Source organism: Cyprinus carpio, chromosome A13, assembly GCF_018340385.1.
Source record: "Cyprinus carpio isolate SPL01 chromosome A13, ASM1834038v1, whole genome shotgun sequence".
Lineage (NCBI taxonomy): Eukaryota > Metazoa > Chordata > Actinopteri > Cypriniformes > Cyprinidae > Cyprinus > Cyprinus carpio.
In genome coordinates this window covers 20,525,918-20,549,336 of record NC_056584.1, presented here as the reverse complement: position 1 = coordinate 20,549,336, position 23,419 = coordinate 20,525,918, and the positions used below count along the sequence as shown (strand labels likewise).

General features: G+C 35.2%; 1 protein-coding gene and 1 long non-coding RNA gene across 3 annotated transcripts; one reads left to right on the top strand and one right to left on the bottom strand.

The window, feature by feature from the left end:
* The first annotated feature begins 15,758 nt into the window (after positions 1-15,758).
* LOC109066302 (programmed cell death 1 ligand 1-like) lies at positions 15,759-18,368 on the top strand. The gene is made up of 4 exons (XM_019083318.2): positions 15,759-16,313; positions 17,129-17,476; positions 17,596-17,880; positions 17,978-18,368. Exons 1-4 carry the CDS (start codon positions 16,259-16,261, stop codon positions 18,184-18,186), a joined length of 897 nt encoding a protein of 298 aa, XP_018938863.1. The 5' UTR covers positions 15,759-16,258; the 3' UTR covers positions 18,187-18,368.
* Positions 18,369-19,106: 738 nt separating this feature from the next.
* Positions 19,107-23,036, bottom strand: LOC122147274. Of its 2 annotated transcripts, XR_006161542.1 has the most exons (3): positions 21,122-23,036; positions 20,947-21,028; positions 19,107-20,048 (listed from the first exon to the last, which is right to left on the bottom strand). It is a non-coding gene; the product is annotated as an uncharacterized LOC122147274 (long non-coding RNA). The 2 variants fall into 2 exon arrangements; XR_006161541.1 differs by having other exon boundaries at positions 20,947-23,036.
* Between the last annotated feature and the right edge of the window lie 383 nt (positions 23,037-23,419).

Sequence of the window (23,419 nt, the reverse complement as noted above, 5' to 3'; positions counted from 1 at the left end):
CTTCGCTTTCTCTTTTTGTTATTGACTCTACTGCTAAAGGAATTAACCCAATTTTTCTAGACTTCATATGGAAAAACAAACCTCACAAGCTAAAAAAAACAGTTCTTTCAAATTGTCGCAAAAAAGGTGGACTTGAAGTGTTAGATTTTAGTGATACAGTGAATACCTTTCGGATAAATTGGATAAAAAAGTGCTTAACAAATCCTAATTCTATATGTTTTTTTATCCCCAGTTAAATATTTACCAAAATTGGTGGCCTTCCCTTTATATTGAAATGTAATTACTTGCCGGACAGATTGCCAGTTGCACTTTCTAAATTTCATCAGCAGGCCCTTCTTGCTTGGAAGTTATGCTACACCCACAATTTTTCACCTCATAAAACCTTTCTATGGAACAACTCTAATATAAGAATTAGGAATAAATCTGTTTTTCTCTCTTCTTGGTTTAACAGAAATATAATTGGAATTCTCTCAATTTTTGATAAATCTGGTAATTTTTTATCTTATGAAGAATTTATGTCTGTTCATAATTTCCCTTTACCATTTAAAGAATATAATGCAGTGCTTAAAGCCATTCCTTCTGGTCTAAGTCAACTTGTTAAATGTCATCTAACCTTTAATAAGAGTGTCACCAAAGAACCTGATTTGATCTTAGATGGTATAAATATACTTAGTAAGAAATGTAATAATAAGCATATTCAACATATTTTTCAGAGTAAAAAAATATAATGTTGCTAAAGGCAAATTTTATTGGGCCTCTTTTATAGACTGGAAGGAAGCCTGGATGTTACCTCATAAGTATTGTATTTCAAATAAAACTAAGGAAGTTCATTTTAAGATTTTACATAAAATATACCCAGTGAATGATACTGTTGCAAAATATATGAATGTTGACAATTCTTGTTCATTTTGTGGGAATGAGGATGAAACACTGATTCATTTATTTTTCCAATGTGAAAAAACGAATAACTTCTGGAATAGGTTATATCTTCATATTGGCAAGCACCTTGATTCTTCCAAATCCTTTCAATTAAAGGATATAATCTGTTACTATAAAGAAGATAAAGCTAGCACTTCAATTAATTATATTGTTATTTTTTTTTTTTTTTGGAAGTTTTAAATTCGCAAGCAAAAATTCTCTAAATCACAATTTTTAATTGAAATTGATGCATGTCTGAAGTCTCTAAGGTTAATTAAAAACAAGAAAAGTGACAGATTCCTGAAATATTATGATATTGTTGGTATTACCACTGATGAATAATGTTTCCTCTGTGTATTCCTTTTATATATATATATTTATAATATATATATATATATATATATATACAGGGGCGGATTTAGTGAATTGGGGGCCCCAGGCAAATATAGGAATGGGGCCCTATACATTTGCACACATTTACCTAGATCAACCCTCGAGGTCCTTTTTTTGTCGTGATGCTTGCTGCTGCACAATGGTGCCACATTGTTGTGTCCAATGTTTCTACATTTTTTATGTACATGTTCTAATGGGATTCTTTAATTTACATTTATTCATTTAGCAGATACTTTTATTATTTCATGTTGTAGACCACGAAATAGCAATTGATTTACCGTTTTTTTTAGTTTTAACATAAAACAAAATAAATTATAAAATGATAAACCTCACAACTGAAACTTTATATTTCTGGGATGAGTCAGAAGTATAAATTATTATATTATTTAAAACAGATTTATGTGAGTGAATATTCGCATTGGTCTGAACAAAAACTGCAGACTGGATTATTGAAAATGCACATTCATTCTCTGCCAGTAGGAGGTGCTTTTGGAGTCAGAAATATAGTGGTTTCCCCGGTAACAGCTCCTAAACAAAACAGCTCAGCTCATAAATGGTACTTTATCAGGTAAAATGAAAATGTGAGTTACCAGCGTAAGCCTACATTTTATTTTAGTCATTTTAACTTAGGGCTGTCAATCAATTAAAATATATAATCACAATTAATGGCATGATTGTCATGAGTTAACTTGTGAATAATCGCAACTTAATTGCACATTTTTATCTGTTCTAAATGTACCTTAAATGAATATTTTCCCCATGGTTTCACAGACAAGGCTTAAGCTAGTCCCAGACTAAAATGCATGTTTGAGCTGTCTCAACTGAAAATATCTTGCTCTGACATATCTTAAAACTCATTGTTCTGTGTCAATATGCACACCTGTAACACTTTCTTTTAAGGCATTTTTGTAATGTAAAAAATTAATTTATGCAATAAATGTTTATTATTAGTGAAACCAGTTAACAGAGCATGAAGAGTAGACATGTTTCATAGGTCATAGATGTTTTTCAAAGAACTTGTTCATGTCTATTAGACACATGAAAAAAAAAAAAAAACAGAAATACTAGCTTCCTATTACTTCTCTTTCTTTGCACTGAGCACTTTACACAAACCTGTTTGCATTTTCGCATGACAGGGCAGCTCACTTCTGAACATGCAAAATGTACATTTATTATTTATTATTACATTTGTTTGCCTCTCTGTGCCACATACTGTATTTTGATGCAGCTAAATTCTCAAAACTGTTTTCATTGATACATTTGACTTTTTGTTGTCAGACAACGGGATGAATATGAAATAGTGACTGAAACGTGACCCATTAAGACTAACCAGCTCTCCCTTCCGAGAAGTTAATCTGCACAAAAATATATAATCGTGCCGTCTTCTGATTAAAAATCAAATAGGCTACAGAATAGCTTGAAGACAATAGCTGTGCTGTGATTTCAGCTATACTTATATGTAAAATTAGAGAAGCAACATATCTGTGTTTTAACTGAAAGCGCAGCTCCTTTCAGCCGCTCGCTGAGAGAGAAGTGTGCGCGCGCGCTGGGAAAGATAGACCTCGCGCTCGAGCGGCAGTCAGCTTTAGATGCATAAAATTTTATTTTGCTACAAGCTGGATACACAAGAAGCACGTTCAACTCGGACGCGCAGACGATTGTCGTGCATAAACACCGTAAACAGCAAACGTTCGCGTGTCCGGGCTTAATGCGCATCTCCTATATGAAAAGCATTAGGGGGCCCTTGGCTTTTGGGGGCCCAAGGCAGTCGCCTACCTTTGCCTAATGGGTAAGTCCGCCCCTGTATAAATATATATATATATATATATATATATATATTTTATATATATATATAATATTATATTTGTTTTATATATGTGAAGCTTTACATATACTTGATATAATTTAATTCCTGTAGATGTTCTAATTGTTATGTTCTTTATATGTCCTTGTTATCTCATTTTATATTAAATAAAAAAATAAATAAAAAAAAGAGTCTCAGATTAACGTAGGTACGCAGTTTATTTGTCGCGCTGCTGTTTTTGTTTCACACTCTAGGGGTTAATAAACAGAACTGCATGCGTCTTGCGGAAGAACATTGTAACAGGCGCTACTTCTCTCCGTTTATGTCTATGGATGAGTCACCCAGGTACTGTGCTACTCCGCAAATAGTCCGAAAATAAATACTTATTATAGGTGTACCATGGTGATTCAGGATAAGACAAAAACACGGCTTGGAAGACTGATAAGTAACATGATGTAGTCGCTCAATATAAACATAACATAAACATTTTGTAAGTTTTGAACACAAAAAAGTTGCATCACAACACTACAAAACGGATTCTCACTCTGCGTGTGTTTCGCGCTGGATGACGGTCGGGCAGGTACACAGGAGAAGTAGAAGAAGAGAAGAGGATGATACCATTTGCTAAGCGGGGATGATTTTCATCCTTAACATATACATTTTAAACCACAAACTACGGAGTATGTTTTGGACATTATTTAACCTTGTCAAAGACGAACAAAATTTTTAGAATAACAACATTTCTTACTCAAAGTTTTATTTGAGGTTGTCAAAGACGAATGAAGTTTTTATAATAACAGGGTTTATTCTCGCCCATGTCATGAATGCTTATTCAGTTATTTGTAATATTTCGTTGTGAAAAAAAAGTAGTTACGTTTTGTTAGTAACTTGTAGTGTAGCTAGCTAGCTTGACTGTACAGTAGCTTAACTACTTTAAATTATGAGTAGACTGTAGCTTATCAAGTTACAGTTTCAGAGTAGCTTCCCCAACACACGGATGCGAATCTATGTAAACAATCCTGCCATGTGACGCATGACGTAATGACGTAATGGAACTTTCTTATTCTCGCTGTTCAGGTTTCTGTGGTTATGTAACTTTATCTTTAAGCAATTTCAGTGTTTTATTTATTTTAGTGTTGTTTGTTTACCTGGTAATGTTTTATGATATTTTATATTAAGTTCTGTTCTTCGTGAATTGTGTGATATCAAGAGGTTTGTGTTTGTGTTAGGGTTAGATTTAGGGTGGTTAGGATTGGGGTTTAATATAACTTCTGTACAAAAACTCTGCGTTTATGAGGTAATATATATAAAAAACAAACTGTGTGTGTGAGTGAGTGAGAGATTGAATTAAGGAAATTATGTTCATCCAAAAATGTACATGGAGAGATAATAAGAGTTAGCAAAATAACAGCATGAGTATGAAATACTTTATTTTAAAAAAAAGAAAGAACAAGCGTTATGAGGTACAGGAGTTTTTGCTCATTATCTTCAGTTCTACAGCGCCCCTTTGCACAATCTTTTGGACGTTGCTGTTACAATCAAGAATGTTATACAATTGTCAGCCAAGTGTCGACTTTAAAAAAAAATGACAAAACTTAGCATAAGTCTGTGCTCCAAAGCATTCAAGATGTACAGTCTTTCCAGCGAGTGTGCTTGAGAAACACCGAATGGGGTTTAACGAACTGTTGTTTGTTTTGTTTTGGTTGCTGCGAAACGCGCGTTGCTTCCGGAATCTTCCGTTGGCAAGTGGAAGTGTCTCGCGTAGCCACACCTTCTGGGGGCATGACGTGAGGCTGAGTGTCGTTGTGGACTGACAGTTGGTCAGGTGTGATCGGTACAGGATCTCTGGTGTTAATCTCGGAGGACACCATCAAGTTCATCTGGTGATTCAGGGATTTACACTGGATTTATCTGTTACCAACAGGCCGTGGATCGTGATATGAACCTGAAAGTGTTGTCCTTATTTTTGAAGCCTCCTTCAGTGAGTATTTCAGATAATAAAGTATAATATAATATAATATTATAAAAAGTGTAATAAAATCGTAAAACAATCTTTATGAAGCCCCTCAAAGAAGTCCAGGTTATTGAGTCAATATTTACAGAGTTATGTTTCGCGAAACTATCGCTTATGTAATTACAATTTTTAATCTGACAATATTACCTTTTATAAGCCTTCATAACACAGGACTAAATAAAATAACAAAGTGGTCAAGTGGCTCAACATGCTCCAGTCTAGGAAATACTTTTTTTTTAGTTCGTTCATAAGTCCATTCACGTGCAGTGCGTTTGATGTGAATTTGGTCATCAATATTGTACAACAAAAGTATTGTATTGACAAAAGGCTGTATAACACTGGAACTGAAATAAATAAAGCTTCAAAGTCACTTTATTAAATTCTAATTTTGATTTAGACGTTTTCTCTGAACCATAACAAAAGCAAACCCTTCTGTTACAGGACAGATACGTTCTGCTTTAATAGGGCAGCATAAATCATTCACAAGGTTTTGTATTTATACTATTTTACAATTATTTACCTCTAAATGATATATAAGTACCTGTACAGTGACTGTTTTGTTGGCTACCTTGTTTTACTGAAGGTAAACAGAAAATGAAAGAAAAAAAGAAAAGAAAAAAACTCTTATATGATCACAAACTTGTTATTTTTCACTAGAACTTTAAAATCTTTAACTTACTGAAATTCTAAGAGACTTATTAGAACTAATAGATCTATTAATGGACTGATCAATCAAACTTAATTTAGACTTTTCAGCATTCCTATCATCGTAACTGGAGACGGAATAAGTACTTATGTCCACCACAAACCAGACCCCAGAGTAACCTTTCATCCCCAATGGTAAGATTCCAACTAAATAGAAAGTGACAAGCAAAGGCAGATTACCACCAAAATCACCACTTTATTTGTCTACATTCATTATTAAATAATTGAGCTCAATATCAATTTAAAACTGTTCCCCCCTGAATTCACAAGTTACTTGACCCAAGTGCACATCTGGTAACAATGTTTAGGATGGCCAAGATACCAGCATACAATGGTGTACACTATACCTCAAACAAGACAGCCTGCCAAGAGGCTCTGTTAATGGACCAATGACCCAACCACCATTGCACCCAATACACACAAGTAACAACCATATAACAATAATCAATATAATAATAGTAACAATGACAATAACAAGAAAGAGCAAAAAATATATAAATTACAACATGCAACAAAGGTATAATAATAACAACAACATTAATAATAATAATAATTACCACCAAAGTTTTCTGTTGCTTTTTAATGTTTTTTTTCATGGGCAATTGTTGTCTAACACAGAAACAATGGATAAGGCACAATCAAAAACACAAAGAAACCGTTGAATAACAATAAATCAAATCACTCAAACATGCAGAAAAAAGAAAAGAAAACCCATTCACCCTGTTACCACCTCACAATAGGCTCTAACGAAGCGAACCTCAGCGCTGTTCCCTTTACGTTATATTACATTATGATGCATTAGCTTTGTTTTGTTGTTGTTGTTGTTTCTTCGTAATTTATATATTAAGCTCAAAAATGAACTTTGACCATGAAATAACAGTCTAAGGACTGAGGCAGGGTTACAAAAAACAGATCATAGATTTAATTTATGAATTTAAGTTTTATTTATTTTACTTATTTTAGTGCGAGTACACCGACACAAATTATGACTTTGAAAATGACCATTATTTATAGAAAATATAATGAAACAAAGAATCAGTTGTAGAACCACATGTGAAACCACTGGCTGTAACGGGAAACATAACACTTTAGAAGGTGTTATTTCTTTTTATGACCACTAGATGGGCACAGCATAAACTGTTTTAAAAAGCTTCCGAGTAATGAACCCTTTTCCGATAAAATTGTGTTGAAAGCTTCGCTGGTTCAGAACGCTTCACTTCGCCATCACTACAAAACTACTTCGCTTACCAGAGGAGTGAAGATATGAGCGTCAAACCAACAGATCGGAGCAACACAAAAGGTGCGTTCGACTTCACGCAGCGGTGCGCAGACCGATCGCAATCTGACTTGAAGCAGTGCATGCCGGTTAGAAATTTTGTCTGACTTGAGACGGCGCCGACACCACATGACTGTCACGTGTGGCATCAAAGTACCGTGAGAGCGTTTCAAGAGCAGCTGGCTGACTCAGCCGCCGCAGTTTCACGATTGGCCAGATTCACCGCATGACAATGATCACATGTGTTTCGGGTTTATTCCATAGACTGTATAAAAACATGGACGTAGTGTCCGTGACGTCACCCGTAGACTCCTGAAGAGCATTTTTGAAGCTCAAAGTGAGCAGAGCGGGCTGTCGGCATCTTGGCAGCGCGTCACCGCGCGACTCTCCAGATAATCGAAAATGTGCAAAAAGGCGGGAGCTGGTTGCTGAAGCCATGCCCACCTAGCTCGACGGCATTGTCAGCAGCGGCAATCCACCTGTCACTCAAGTGGCCACACCCTTAATTATGCAGAACTTTAAGGTGTAATATAATTTAAACGGATGAGTTATAAAAAAAATTCACCCCCCCTCACAGTTGTCACGAAGGGCAAAATTAGCTATATAGACCAAAATAATTTTTTGAACCAGGCTGTATTTTCTGCTGTAAAGTTGGGCATTTTAACATGGTGAGTCTATGGGACTGACTCCCTTTTGCAGCCAGCCTCAAGCGGCCAGTCGATGAATTGCAGTTTTAGTCACTTCCTTGTTGGCTTCACGAGAGAGAGCGGGAGGTTGCCACTTGGTTTATTCTAACCTTTTACATTCCAATAATGGCCACAGAATTGTGTTTTTAGGACGGTAAAAGCTTTTTTTTACTGTAGTCGCACTGTTGTATTGAGTCACGTTTATCATACAACACTGGTAAAAGCATATATACCCCCACTTTATTAGTATTTCAATAGTATATGATTATGTTGAACTTTATTTTTGAAAAGATGGCGCTGTATTAAGCAGTATATAAAAGTGTTTCTGTTGCTCATGAAAATGTCTGTGTATTTGACAAAATATATGCTTCACAAGTCCTCTGGCCTTCCTTGTCGAGGGCCCTGGTTTTTCCTTTCGTCGCACCTTACCATGCGGAGATTTTGGGACATTATGAGCTGAGAATGGGACTGTAAGGAGAGCCTCACGTGTACCTCGTCCTGCTCGGCAAGCCTATGTGGCGCTTTCTGTGGGGGAGAGCGCGCGCTCTGGCATCAGAGGCCTTCCTGACAGTGAGAAACGTTGGAGCGTGGCCATTTTCCTCTTCTTTGTTTCGTAGCTCCACGGTGTTTCTGTCTGTGTATCCATGAAGGATTCGATGACATATAACTATGTTGGCTTCAAAGCCGAATATAGTCACGCAACATCACAGCTAATCCCGGGTTCAGATTGTAAGAGCCTTTTTCAGTCAGAATATCCTGGTTTGGATAGTCTCCATGCAAGATTATGACTCGTCGTTCAGAACTGGAATTAAGATATCTACAATGTGACGACAGTTCTCCTGAGAAGAGAGCGTTTTATGACTAGGCATAATCTTCCATTGACTTCCATTGAAAAATATTTTCGGATATCTTCAATTGAGTTTTGACAAGTCGTAATTCCAATTCAAGATATCTTTAAATATGATTTGCCTAGTCAAAATTCTAATTAGAGACCTTCCCAATTGTTGATATCAGAAATACATTTTCAGAACACTTCTTCCCGTGATTGTTAAGTTTGTATGTCGTTACAGTTGGCTTTCTCAAACGCAACAAAGAAGACTAAGAAGAGAAACATCAACCAATTTAGTATGTGATAAAACTAATATTACTAATTTATTTCATAAATGTAACTTTATTAATTTTCACAATTATTTATTAATGTCACACACACATACTTAGTGCCTTTTGACTTAAAAGCTGAGAGTGGTAAATGTTACAGACAGATTATCATGGAACTGTTCAGTCTATTTTTTTTTTTCCACTTCACTTTTATCCAGGAGACAGAACTATTTGCATTGTATTTATCAGTGAGAAAATATTCATACAATACTGTAACCTAGAAATAATTTTAAGGGGTCACTTGCAAGTCACAGCAGCGCGAATTATGTGCCCAACAACATCTGATTCAAATATTATGCTAATTAACAGTGAGTGGTGGTTTCAGACATTATAGTACTGACTCTTATTCTGCCTGAAAGAATGAAAAGACCTTGCTGAAGGCGGAGCGATCCGACCAATCAGATGAGAGGAGTGTTTCAGCGCCTCCCACAAGTGCAAATGAAATATTGAAGCCAAACCAATTTGTAAACCTCAAACGAAAAAATGAGAAATCGAGCCAAAATCTAATTTTCCGTTTGTTAAACTAAACGGAAAAAAGAATAAACGAGCCATTTTTCCATTTCTTGATTTGGCATTCTAAATAAGAAATGAAATGATCAAAACGTACACGGACCGTACACTGTCCTTTTTTTAGTTTTTTTCGTCCAGTTTTCTAATACTATTATTTGATGACAACAATACATTTGGAAAACAAAATACAGCCATTTTTGCTTTTTTACTTTTAAACAAAAAACCAAGGTTGAACCTTTTTTTTTTTTTTTCTTTTTTTATTAAGTAGAATAATGAATGAACGAAAAAGTACACGGACCAGAAACGGCTCCTCTTTTATTTATTTGTTTTGTCATTGGCTGGATTCGTTTTTTTTTTTTTTTACAATTTTTTGTTAATTTTAAAATTAGTTTTTTGCTGTTTCTTTTTATTGGCCACCAAGTCCTTTGGATAATTAAAGGAAAAGTGAACAAGGCAATTTAGTTTTAAAAATAACTTCATGTTGTTTTTTTCAGGTGTTTATTTTTATTACACTTTCTTCTAATACAGCAAATAAAAAATACAACTAAAAGGAAAAATATAACATATAATAATGCATCATACAATAATGCATCATACAAATGGTTTACTGGACTTTTTTTCTTCTTCTTTTTTTTGTAATATTGTTGGCTACATGAATGAGTCGTGTCCTAATAGGGATTATTTTTTTATATAACGTTGTCCAGTTCTTAAAGCATCGGTGGACAAGATGAATGATAAAGTAAATTTACACTGTTATATTATTATTAAGCTGTACACTCACTACTTTACATTGTAGCAAAGTGTAATTTATTAGTGTTGTCACATGAAAAGATATAATAAAATATTTACAAAAATGTGAGGGGTGTACTCACTTCTGTGAGATACTGTATATTTAATCAAGTTTGTTTTATTGGGGTAAATGATCTACAAGCATTTGACATATTTCTATGCACACTAATAATCTTAAACTACTGTCGCTACACTACGGTTATACACATTTATTGCATTTATTTTCAATAAATAAATCCTTATAATCCTCCCTCTAGTGGATAAACTTAATATCACAGCCTTCATCTTCCAGTTGAAATGGCTGATAGTTTAGAATTTGATTTTGGCAGGGGCTATTTGAATACAATGAATTATATTTACACTAAGTGAAAATAGCATATTTTATATAAAAATAGATTAAATTTACACTATTTAATAATATGAGTATTTTCTTACAGTAATAGTAATTTGATGCTGTTCGTACTACTTATGTGGAAATAGTGGACAATATCTGCACCTCAGTATTGTAGTATGCCACGTTATAAAACAGTATAGGCTACAATAATAACATATTGAGTGTAAATTATCATTTTTATTTAAAAATGATTAAATGGATGCCGCCCCTACAACTAGCCTTACACAATATCCACGTTATTTTTCACTTTTCGATAATTTCGTTCAGTTTAGTTGAAAATATATGCATTTCCGATGTGATACGGGATGTGAAAAGGGTGAAGAACGAGCTCGGTAGAAGGCGGATTCGAACCTGGGTCCGTCGCGTCAAAAAATAACTGATTTGTGTTCTACCATCTGCGCCACAGAACCTCACAAGAGGTAGGAATCTTTTTGTATTGTTGAGAAACACTACCAAGCATTGGTGGGTGGAGTTAAATAGCCTCTGTCAAAATAAAAACAAAATAATGATTAAAAATAGCCTACAGGAGCGTTTTATTTTCATGAGAGGGCAATCGAACGTGCCCATTCTCTTTTGGGCTCTGTATCTTGTCGTCTATCCGCCATAAACATTCATAAAGGGTTGCACTCGTCATTAAATTATGCACATATCCAAAAAGGAATTCATGATATCTAAAATAACAATTTTTACTAGTGAAAATGTAATTTTAACGTGTAAGAGTTAAGTTACTGATATCAAGAAGTATGTGTATCACTAGTTGTAATTTCATTTTTGATATGATAAACGCATTTCTGCGAGTGATGACGTCATTTTTGATATCAAGAATACGTGTCGTTACTAGTGGAAATATAATTGTTGATATCAACAATTCATGTTTAAATGTTAAAACGGCGCCAAAACTATTACAGATATCAAAAATGCATTTCTTACTAGTTACAATTCTGAATGCACATATCAGCTTTGTATTTCTTACAAGTAGAAATATAATTTTTGATATCAACAATGACATTTTTACTAGTAAAAATGTGAATTCTTGATATCAAGATTTAATTGTCACTAGTTGAAATGTTAATTTTTGATATCATCAATTTAATTGTTACTAGTGACAATGTTCATTTCTGATATCTGAAAATGTTTTTCTGATATCAACAATTGGGAAGGTAATTTCTGATATCTAAAATGGCTTTCTTACTAGTAACATTCATGATATCAGAAATGAACATTGTCACTAGTGACAATTAAATTGTTGATATCAAGAATTAAATTGTTGATATCAAGAATTGAATTGTTGATATCAAGAATCGACATCTGTATTAGTAACCATGTGATTACTGATATCAAAAATAAAGGTGTTTACTAAGAATTGTATTTCTAATATGTGAAATTGGAATTTCAACTAGTAAGAAAGTATTTCTTGATATCAACAATTAAATTTGAATGGCAGCCAATGGTGACAATTAACTAGTGAAAATACAGTTGCTGATATCAAAAATAGCAATTGTTACTAGTAGAAATCTAATTCCTGATATCAAGAATAAACATTTTAACTAGTGAAAATTGAATTGTTGATATCAAGAATTCATATCCTGCGAATGAATAAAAGTCAATTCGGCTTGCCATAATCTCTCTGTCAATGATGAGTATCTACAGTATATTAACAAGGCTGTGTAAACAGTCATGCAAGGCCCGTGACTGGTGACTCAGCCAGTGTCTATTAATAGCGTGTAGAACAATCTAGATTCAGCTAAAATATTCAGTTCCCCTTCAGGATATTGAGGTGGTTCGCAACACTACAGGAATGCCTTAAGCATGACTACACTCTGAATCACATGTGTAGAAACAGTTGTCTGTCTAAGTGAGTTTGATTCATACATTGATGTTTCAAGTTGTTAATTATATGATGCAGTGAGGAGTTTAGCACCGGTTAATGATTTAAGGCACAAGCACTGCTGTAGTTTATATAACACTCTCCAACAGCAGTATGATACTTTTATTTCTTTTAAGTCTAATTCCTAGTCATATTAGAAGGATATCTTAATATATCCAATATATATAGTTTGTGATTGCATTTTATAAAGATATGTCAAGACGTGCAGTCTACCAATAACATTAGAGTGACAGCAGTAGGAATGCCCACAAGCTTGGTAAACTTTGCCACGGCTCATTCGGTTCTTGTTGAGTCCTCAGTAATCCTCTGCAAACTTCGACAGTTGGTTGAACCGGCTCTTTGAGTCGGACGTGGAACTTCAGCTGTGCGTTCTGCGTCATCAACCCGGAACTAAAGTTTGATTCAGTTCGATTTTTGAACGGCTCGACCGGTTACTTCCTGAGAACCGGCTCAAAAGAACGATTTGTTCAAGAACCGAACATCACTAGTTGCTATCTGTTTGTGAGTCTTATTTAGTGTTGTTTGTCTACTTATAAGCTCCATTATGGTTCAGTCAAAAGAAGCATTTGGGCAAGGAGACAGCATTCAGGCTGTGTGTTCCACCCTACCTGTGCTATATTTTGGGTGGGGACACACACAGTTTGTGTGTTGTCTGCTTGGGAGCGAAGCTCTCAAGGGAGCTGATGCCCGCATTGTGAGTATTTTGTTACGACCTTGCTTCACTCTCAGAGGGTTCTCTTTGAGGAGGGAGCCTTCACTAGTGTTTCTCACGGTGCTGGTCCCACTTTCGCCAAGGCGGCACGATGGCTGTGCTCGTGGGTTTCACATATGGATCTGGTGGAGGGAATGCAGAAGGTCGAGTCCTCATTTTCTTCCTTAACCACCAGATCCGGCGCCCGCTCTCAGGGTTTCGGAAGCCCACACTGCTGTCCTTCCCTCCCCCCTGGGGAGAGGGCACAACGCTCCACCTGCCTTTCTCCTAGGAAGTTGATATGGAGGGCATCGATGAGCTCACCAGTTGCAGAAGCATCAGTTACACAAGCATATTATGCCTAATATTATAATAAGCAGCATTTATGGGGAACGGAGCTCGTGCAGTCAGCTCTCGGGGGGGCTTATTGTGCTTTTCCCGCTGTTAAGGGCTCTGCTCTTGCCGGGCATGCTCTGAGGAGTGTGTATGTGCCTGTGATCTTGTAATTCCGGTCCCGCTGCTGCTGAGGCACGGTGGCGACTGAGATCAAGGGGATCGCACATGATCTGGTGGACAGGTTGGAGATTGAGATCTTCATATCTCCACCCGCGTTCCCAGGATCTAGAGCTCATTCTCGAGGCTTGGAAGCCTGCGCTGCGGTTTCTTCCCCCTCTGAGTGAGAGCTCGCTGCTGCTGCTGTTTTTCTCAGAGGAGATTGATATTGTTTGACCAAGCAGCTTGCATGCTGATGAGGTAATGCATGTATTACATATTTTTCGTTTTTTTTTTTAAATAAAATAAATTTTTTGATGTGAATTTTACCACACCAGACCATGTTTACTCGTTTGGTTGTTTGATTGTATTTAATTCTGAGGAATAAAATTAAGTATTTATCTGGCTATGAGAAGTTAGATATACAGGGGCTCTTGGGATAAAAAATTCTCAAGTGAAAGCATGTGTGTACCTCTCTTCCTCTGAGGAGGTTGGAAACCAACTGTTTGTTTCCCTGTTAATCACAATGGTCTCCCATCAAGGTACTGACCAGTCTCAACCCTGCTTAGCTTCAGTGGGTAATCAGTCTTGGGCTACAGGGTGACATGCCTGCCAGTAACGTGAAACATTATTAAAAGGAAAAGTGTAATATTGAGTTAATACATTTAAAATCACAAACCAACACATTCTCACCTGTGAAAGTTTATCCCATTTCTTCGGAAATTTAAATGTAAAAATTTTCACAATCATCGACTGTGCAGGATTGTGGCATCTTCGAATATTCTTTGATTATTATGGTGAATGGCACCATAGATATGTATAGATGCCCCATTCGACTGCGCCAAGCATGTAGACGTGTTAATCCCATTTATCACATTTTAAATTATGTTTTGTTGTTTGTCAATTTACAATAATGATTAAAAATTTTAGGCCAGCCTAATCAGCACATACAAACAGGTTTGACTTTACTTCAGGGGGCACAAATTGAAATGAAACCTGTTTAAAACTGACTTTTGTGGACACTTTATGTGATTGTTTGGCAAAATCATTGGTTAGGATTGTTTCACAAATCAGCACTACCATGTTTTGCTTTAAATCTTTTGGTATCAAGAGAGTAAATATCTCTTCTGTATAAAAACAGAAAAATCACAATTAGATAATTTTCCCCAAATCATGCAGCGTAAACCACACCTGTTAGTGCTGCATGTGGGTGGTTGTTCAGAGTTCAGTATCATTTCTTGCCATAATGCAGCCATCTGTCATGCAGTATTTTTGAGAAAATGCTTCTGTGTGCTTAGTTTAAGTTATTTAAATAAAAATAACTTTTGTTATTGCAATGCTAAATTTGTTGCACTTTTGACAGTCTTGAGATATTTGAATATTGTAAGTAATAAAACAATAGTCTTTTACATAATATTTGTATTGCATTGTTGTTTTAAATACCAAATATTTTTCTTAAACCATTCCTCATGAATGCTTATTCAGTTATTTGTAATATGTCGTTGTGAAAAAAAAGTAGTTTCAATATAGCTAGCTATACGTTTTGTTAGTAACTTGTAGTGTAGCTAGCTAGCTTGAATGTACAGTAGCTTAACTACTTTAACTTATGAGTAGATTGTAGCTTATCAAGTTACAGTTTCAGAGTAGCTTCCCCAATGCGTATTGGGGAATGACGAATGCGCATTGGGGAATGACGAATGCGTATCCAATGACGAATGCGTATCTATGTAAACAATCCTGCCATGTGACGCATGACGTAATGACGTAATGGAACTTTCTTATTCTCGCTGTTCAGGTTTCTGTGGTTATGTAACTTTATCTTTAAGCAATTTTAATGTTTTATTTATTTTAGTGTTGTTTGTTTACCTGGTAATGTTTTATGATATTTTACATTAAGTTCTGTTCTTCGTGAATTGTGTGATATCAAGAGGTTTGTGTTTGTGTTAGGGTTAGATTTAGGGTGGTTAGGATTGGGGTTTAATATAACTTCTGTACAAAAACTCTGCGTTTATGAGGTAATATAAAAAAAACTGTGTGTGTGAGTGAGTGAGAGATTGAATTAAGGAAATTATGTTCATCCAAAAATGTACATGGAGAGATAAGATTTAGCAAAATATCAGCATAAATATGAAATACTTTATTAGAAAAAAAAGAAAGAAAGAACAAGCGTTATGAGGTACAGGAGTTGTTGCTCATTATCTTCAAATACTGAATGGGGTTTAACCACTGATCTATATATGACTATATATTCTATATTTAGATCAGTGTGTTTAACGAACTATTGTTTGTTTTGGAGCTATTGGTTGCTCCGAAACGCGCGTTGATTCCGGAAGTGGAAGTGTCTCGCGTAGCCACACCTTCAGGGTGCTTATAAACAGAATGTGGTTGTGGACCGACATCTTAAAGTTAGCCGGGTGTGATCGGAAAAGTATCTCTCATGTTAATTTCGGAGGGCTTCCCCGACATACAACATCAAGTTCATCTGGTGATTCAGGGATTTACACCGGATTTATCTGTTACCGACGGCCGTGGATCGTGATATGAACCTGAAAGTGTTGGGCCTGTCTCTCCTTCTTTTTGAAGTCTCCTGTTTCAGTGAGTATTTCTGATAAATAATTGAAACAATAATGAAATCTTAAAACAATCTTTATGGATCCTCTCAAAGAAGTCCAGGTTATTGGGTCAATATTTTACAGAGTTATGTTTTGCGAAACTTTCGCTTATGTAATTACAAATTCATTCATAAGTCCATTCACGTGTGTGCACTGCGTGTGATGTGAATTTGTTTATTAGTAACGTTACTGTACGCGCGGACCAGTTAAGACAAAAGGCTGTATAACACTGGAACTGAAATAAATAAAAAGTTTCGAAGTCATTTGATTAAATTCTGATTTTGATTTATAGGCTACGTTTTCTCTGAACCATAACAGAAGCAAAAAGCCTTCTGTTACAGGACAGATACGTTCTGCTTTAATAGGGCAGCATAAATCATTAACAAGGTTTGTTATTTATACTATTTTACAAGGTACATATATTTGTACCTTATTTATCTCTAAATGATATATCAATACCTTATTAGTACATTTCGAAAGGGTGGCAGTTTTGTACCTTGTCTTCCTGAAGGTGAACAGAAAATAAAAATGATGCAAAAAAAATTAGAAAAAGAAAAAACAACTTTAATATGATCACAAACTTATGTTAATTTTCACTAAAGCTTTCAATTATGTAACTTACTGAAATTGAGACTTATTAGAACTAACAGATCTATTACTGGACTGATCAATCAAGTTTGACCATGTTTACTAGAGGAAATGCTGTGAAATATTTACTGAAATAATCATCTCATCAATCAAGTAATATGTGATCGTGAAACTCAGTTGTGGATATATTTTGTCTCCTTCATTCTCTAGCTGAGTTTGAGATTACTGTTCCCAGAGACACTGTCACTGGGTTTTACAGTGAGGAACTGATCCTCCCCTGCACGTTTCCTGTGGACAGTTCGTGGGATCTGAGAAGCACTGTTATTACCTGGCAGCGTGGACTGGATGTTATTCACAGTTTCTACTACAGCCAGGACCAGCTCGACCGTCAGGATCAGCGTTATGTCAATCGCACCAGTCTGTTCAATCAGGAGGTGGCACAGGGAAACGCATCACTCAAACTGGACAAAGTCACTCTTCAGGATGCCGGTGTTTATTCTTGCTCCGTCAGCACAAACACTGGCAGCCAGAAGAAGAGCTTTGGAGTGAAAATTGCAGGTAACAATGCAACATGTACTGATATTCAAAGAAAACCGTGTGAATCAATTTCAAGGTCTTACAATGTGACTGAAACTGCACTGTGTTTTTAATGCCTTTGTTTTGTCATGTTTTTTCAGCATTCTACTCTGAACCTCGTCTGCAGTTCTCTTTGTTAACTGATGGAGTGAATCTGCTAGTGACTTCAGATGGGGGTTATCCTTCTCCTACACTGCAGTGGCTGATGGAGAACTCAGACATCACTAACCAGACACAAACGCACCTCATGCAGGACACTCATACCGGACTTTATGTTGTGTCTAGTTGGATAAATCTCACTGAAATCACAAACTCCTCTCTGACGTTCATACTGCACAACAAACCGCTGGGACAAGACATCAGGAGAGAGATCCAGCTCTACTCAGGTAAGGACTTTCAAAAATAATTTCTTTAAAATTCTTTTGAATCATCAACATTTGTGTCTAAAACTAATTAGCAATTTAATTTAATTTCTTTGTACAGATAAGAGTGAGAGGCAAGGAGAGTCAGCATACAGATACCATGGATGCTTCATATTGATCTCTGTTATTCTGCTGCTGATCGTGATGAGTGTATTGTTTGTGTTCATTACAAGAAGAAGGAGACAACCGACCAAACTAAATGACTTTACGAGAGTGGAACAACCTTCTGAAATTCAAATTTCTAATGGAAAAAGTTCAATATGTCTATAAAGGTTGTTACAAAACCACTTAAACTAAGTTATATATTATGAAACACAGCATGATTTTTATATTGAATGAAATATATTTATGATGGGCACACATTATTTTCTAACCTTGGCAGCTTTCAATTCAACATTTCATCATTGGTGCTAAACATAATAAATTCTAAATAGAATTTGTCACTTATGACATGTTCTGTGAAGCATTGTTGATTTTTCTACATTGCAAAATTGAGATGGAGATTACTTCCATTAGTGTTCCATTTAATGTTCAAGATTGTGTTGAGTTCTGTGCAATTGGAAAACCTTTTTTTTTTTTTTTTTTTTTGGCAGGGTTGCTTTGAGGTTTATTTTGAATTTTATTTTCAATGTGTTTGCATATTTATTTATTGTGTTTTTTCTATAGAATAATTTTTTTTTTTAGTGTTTTTAAGCTGGTTTTTAAATTCATTGAAAATTTTTTTTTTTTTACTACTGTAAACTACATTGTATTGAGATTTCTGGACTGTGTAAAATCACTAGTGATATTAGTAGTAGTAATATTCCAAATGTTCTGTTCAGAATAGTCATACTTGGACCTGTTATAGGTTTATCTTATTACATTGACAAAACTGCAGAAAAAAATAAAATACTTGCAAAGTATTTGACCAGTGTTGTTTCACAGATCACGACTGTACATGTACATCTAGCTTTTCTCTTTAAAAAAAAAAAAAATGTTGTTTAATTAGTTGCTACTGTTTTTGTACGTGTAGTTTTTCTGTTTAGATTATAAAACACATGAAAAGGTTAGTATTTTGTCTGACTTTACCCACAAGTCTTGAAATTTCATTGTACAGACAACAAGACCAAACACATGCCCATGAAGACCCAAAGATCACAATTAACAGTATGTTCTGATTCAGTCATTACCATGGAAACCAGGAAACCATGTAACAAAGGGAATTTAATATCTCTTTTAATATATTTCAATCCATGCATTAACAAGAAAAATAATTTCCTGCAGTACTGGTTCTAATTATTAAGCATTACGTGGTTCTTTGGTTGATTCATCAAAAAACAAACAAAAGTATACAGACATTTTCTCACAAGTCCTTAAAATAGAATCCCATTCCATCAGAAAAATAATAATTATCTTGTGTCTTGTTTAAGGTCTACTTTTCTCACAATACCCTGCTCTACCAGCTCATCAGATCCTGGAAACTCTCGTTTCTTTTCAAACAGTGAAAATAACTGGAAATTCAAACCTTCCCTTTTATTTTCAGAAGAATTTTCCTCTTCTGTATCCTTTTCCTCTAAAATGAAGGATGGCAGAAACACCTCATCCAGTTGCCAGTCTCTCAATGTTGATTCATCCATATCGGAATGTTGCCCCATGGATTCATTAACCATAACTGACGTCTTTGTGGAACCTTTTGTCCTTATCAGGGACTTCTCCTCCCACTCTCTGAACTTTCCTCAGTGAGTAATCTGAACCCTTATTCATGTTCTGCATTTTTCTGTCTCCAGACGAGCCCAAGGATGTAACGTCAAGCTGCTCCATGGGGTCTAAATCTGGCCTTTCAGATCCCACAATACTCTTACTGATTGCAATAAAAATCTCAACATCCCCATGTTTCTCTTCTCTTTCCTCCTCTGTGAGCTTCACTGTGCTGATTTGAGACGTGTGCGGTCTCTTATCATGGTCCTCCTCAGAAGATATCAGTGTAACAGAAGCAACAAAGTCCTTGTGGGTGTAGGACCTCTGGGGCTCTCTGGCCAGTTTGGCTTCAAACCACATGACGTCCTCATTTCTATGAGCCATGAGAGTGGAGTCCAGAGTTGAGGAAGCCAAAGTTGAGAAAGGAGAAGTCACAGGATCACTGCTTACGAACCCTGATGCACAGAAAAAAGAGAGCAGAGATCAAGACTTTTATTTTTTTTGTGTGTTTTATTTTTTATGCTGCTGGGGGGGGGAAGGTTTTATTTTCTTTTTGTTAATTTTTTCAAGTTGTTATAATAAATAATAATTTTTTTATATATTTTTATATGTTTTAAAGCTACAACCTTGTACCCATAAACATATAGGAAAAGCTGAATAATTTGAGACCAAAATAGTACAATTAAATGATAGGAAAAGAAAAGGTCAGTCTATGATATCACTAATAAATAAATTCCATTAAAAGATATAATGATTTCACTGGTGTTTTTGCACTAATGATCTACTTGTTAACTTAACCTTAAAATACTAAAAACTATTTTTCAGTAATTTATATAAAGCTGAAGTAAACAAATGTTAGTCGGAAAAGCGTAAACTTAGTTCAGTTAGTTTGCCAAGGCAACATTTAGAATTCTTTTTTTTTAAATAAACGAAAATAGAAGCGAAAAAAAACACTGATAAAATGCACATAAGATTACTAAAACTAAAATTTAATGTGAAAATATAGAAATATAAACTAATTTAAAACATTATTAAATTCTTTAAAAGTATTTAATACAAAATTGAGTTTGGGACTTTTTGTACTTTTTGCCATATATATATATTCTTGAACATTTCTTCTGTGGATATCATGTGCAGGTTTTTGTCTTTCCTTTAATTTGACTTTTTTGTAGCTGATACACCAAATTAACATGGATATAAACAGATTTTTGATGTTTGAAGCAATCTTGTGACATCAAGGTGTTTTGACCATCATAGTAAGAAATAAAGTGATGAATCAGTTAGTCAGTTTCACAGAGTTATGACTACTACTGCTACTACTACTACTGGATTTATGTTTGATTATTTACTTACCTTCATATGTTATTCGTGTGGTTTTAGTCTAGTTGCAGTCTGAATCACAGCAGTCACAGACAGAATCATTTGTTAGCTCCATCTAACAAATGAAAGTTTAAATAGAATGGTTGTGACAGAAAAAGAGTGATTCATGATCTGCAATGCTGAGAGACAGATGTTTAGTCTTGTTAACCTTTTTTCTGTGTGGCAGTAAAAACAAGACTTCTGTATTGGATTAGGGCCTTCACCAGAAACAGGGAGCTCAAAATGGAGTGCGACCTACAATAAATCACACAGATAATATGATGAATCACACAATGAATGAACGCATCACAACACACAGTACAACTCAGTTTTGTCTTCAAAAAAAGAAAAGAATCAAACACACAAACACACATGGGCATCTAGAGACTCAATGAACTGCAAAGCACCAAAGGAGAACTGAACATATTTGCTCTGGAGAAGCTGAATCCTGAAGCACCTGGATTTATCCGGCTTTCCCGTAAACACCTGGATGTGTGTGTGAGACAGTAATTTGTGTCTGATAAATGTTCCACAAAGTCAGTGTTTTGCTCCACTTACCCATAATTGTCTATGATGCTGTGTTTGGTGGCTTGACTCAAAGTGTTAACTGTAGCTGCATAACAGCTGTTGATAAAAAGCTTGACCCCACGGTAATAATGTCACGTGGAGACCTGCACATTCACCTGCTGACCAAGTTCATAAGAAAACTCGTGCACATCCCTAGTCCTACTATGTGTTATATGTAGCTGTTGTTGTAATGCTTAAATATAACAATTAATTTGAAATAACCCAATAAATTCTTTAAATAATTCTAACTGTTTGGGATTTAAGACAAGTCTGGGGCTGTCCTAAATTTAAGATGATTTTTAAGATGATTATTTTCAAGAATTTGAATTCTTCTCAAGTTTTGTATTTAAGAACAATCTTAAGAATAAAGATAAGTATATTTTTTAAATGTTTTTGAGGAATACAAAATATTCTTAACTTTTAAGTTAAATGCTGGGGGCGTATTGTTGGACAGCGCAAGCAGTTTTTCCGTTAGCTTTCAAATAGTTGCCAAACAGATAAGATTTTAAAGTTAGGATCTTTCTGTAATACGCCCCCATTTTCCTCAAAACAATTGGCCCCTCCATTGTTCTAGACAGGATTACGGCCTTGTTTTCTACAAATGAAAAAGTAGTTGAAAAGAGTCACCAGTGTAGAAACAATGATCCAGAGAAAGAGACCAATTTTATTTTATTTTTTACTATTCAATAAAGAAAAAAAAAGTTTATTTTGCTGTGAAAGTGCATGCTATTTTTCTAGGCTACACTTTAAAGTGTACATATACTGTAATATGGTTTATATAGTTAATATAGCAATATCTACAGTATACATATCTTATAGACTATATGTAATATGACATCTAAATATGCCCACCCAGGATATCTGCCAGCCCACCCTTCTATAAAAATCAAGAACCGGGCCTGATACATAACCTCCAAATATATAAAGCTGCGCTCGTTCTCATATGCACGCATGTACTGTCACAATCTAATGCCGGACCCTTAAAAACAATTACCGGAATGCAAAAATCCAAAATCTGACATTTTTCAGAACAGGATCCGGCTCAAATTACGCATTGGGCATAGGTGTAGGTGTAGGTGAAGGGGTATAGAATAGCACATACGTCCATAGCTCAAACCACTCCAGATCTTGGAGCATGGAAGTTGACCTGACACTACCATCTTTGAATTCACAGTCACTATCCACAGTCTGTGAAATAGCCTAAACTGCTTCATGTGCACAGTCACTTTTTGAACACACACACACACAAACAAATGTACAGAGATACTGACATTTCATGTTGAAAAAAAAACTGCACCAATGAACATTAAAAATTATAAATGTTTCTTTGGTCTTTCACTAACTCTTTGGCTGCTCAAATTCAGGGAATTGAGGTTCCTATATGAGGTGTGACTTAAATTTACATGTGTTAATAGCTATAATCTGATTTGATCAGGTTTTAGAAAATCTTTTCACCTTCTTACTCAATATAAGGCACTATAAATAATAATAATAAAAAAAAAATAACGCAGACAAATAAGTATAGCTATAATCTGATTTGATCAGGTTTTAGAAAATCTTTTCACCTTCTCATCTTCTTTTTTGTTCCACTGCAAATATTTCACCCCAAGTGCTGAAAAAAACAAACAATTATTTATTAAACAGGAAAAGGGTACTCGTATTATTGTAATCTCAACATATCCTTTACAGTCAGAAAACAAAATATGAATCTATCATCTCAAATGAGAAAAGAGAGTTGCAAGAATATATGATGTATTAGTAGATGTTAGATTTGAACCTCATATTTATCAAACAAGTATCCCTTTGTTAACTAGGGAGAGCTGTAACTGTTACTGAAAGCAGCAAATAGTATCTTGTAGTTAGCTGCTTGTATAAATATGTAGCGGTCAAAGCAGTAGTG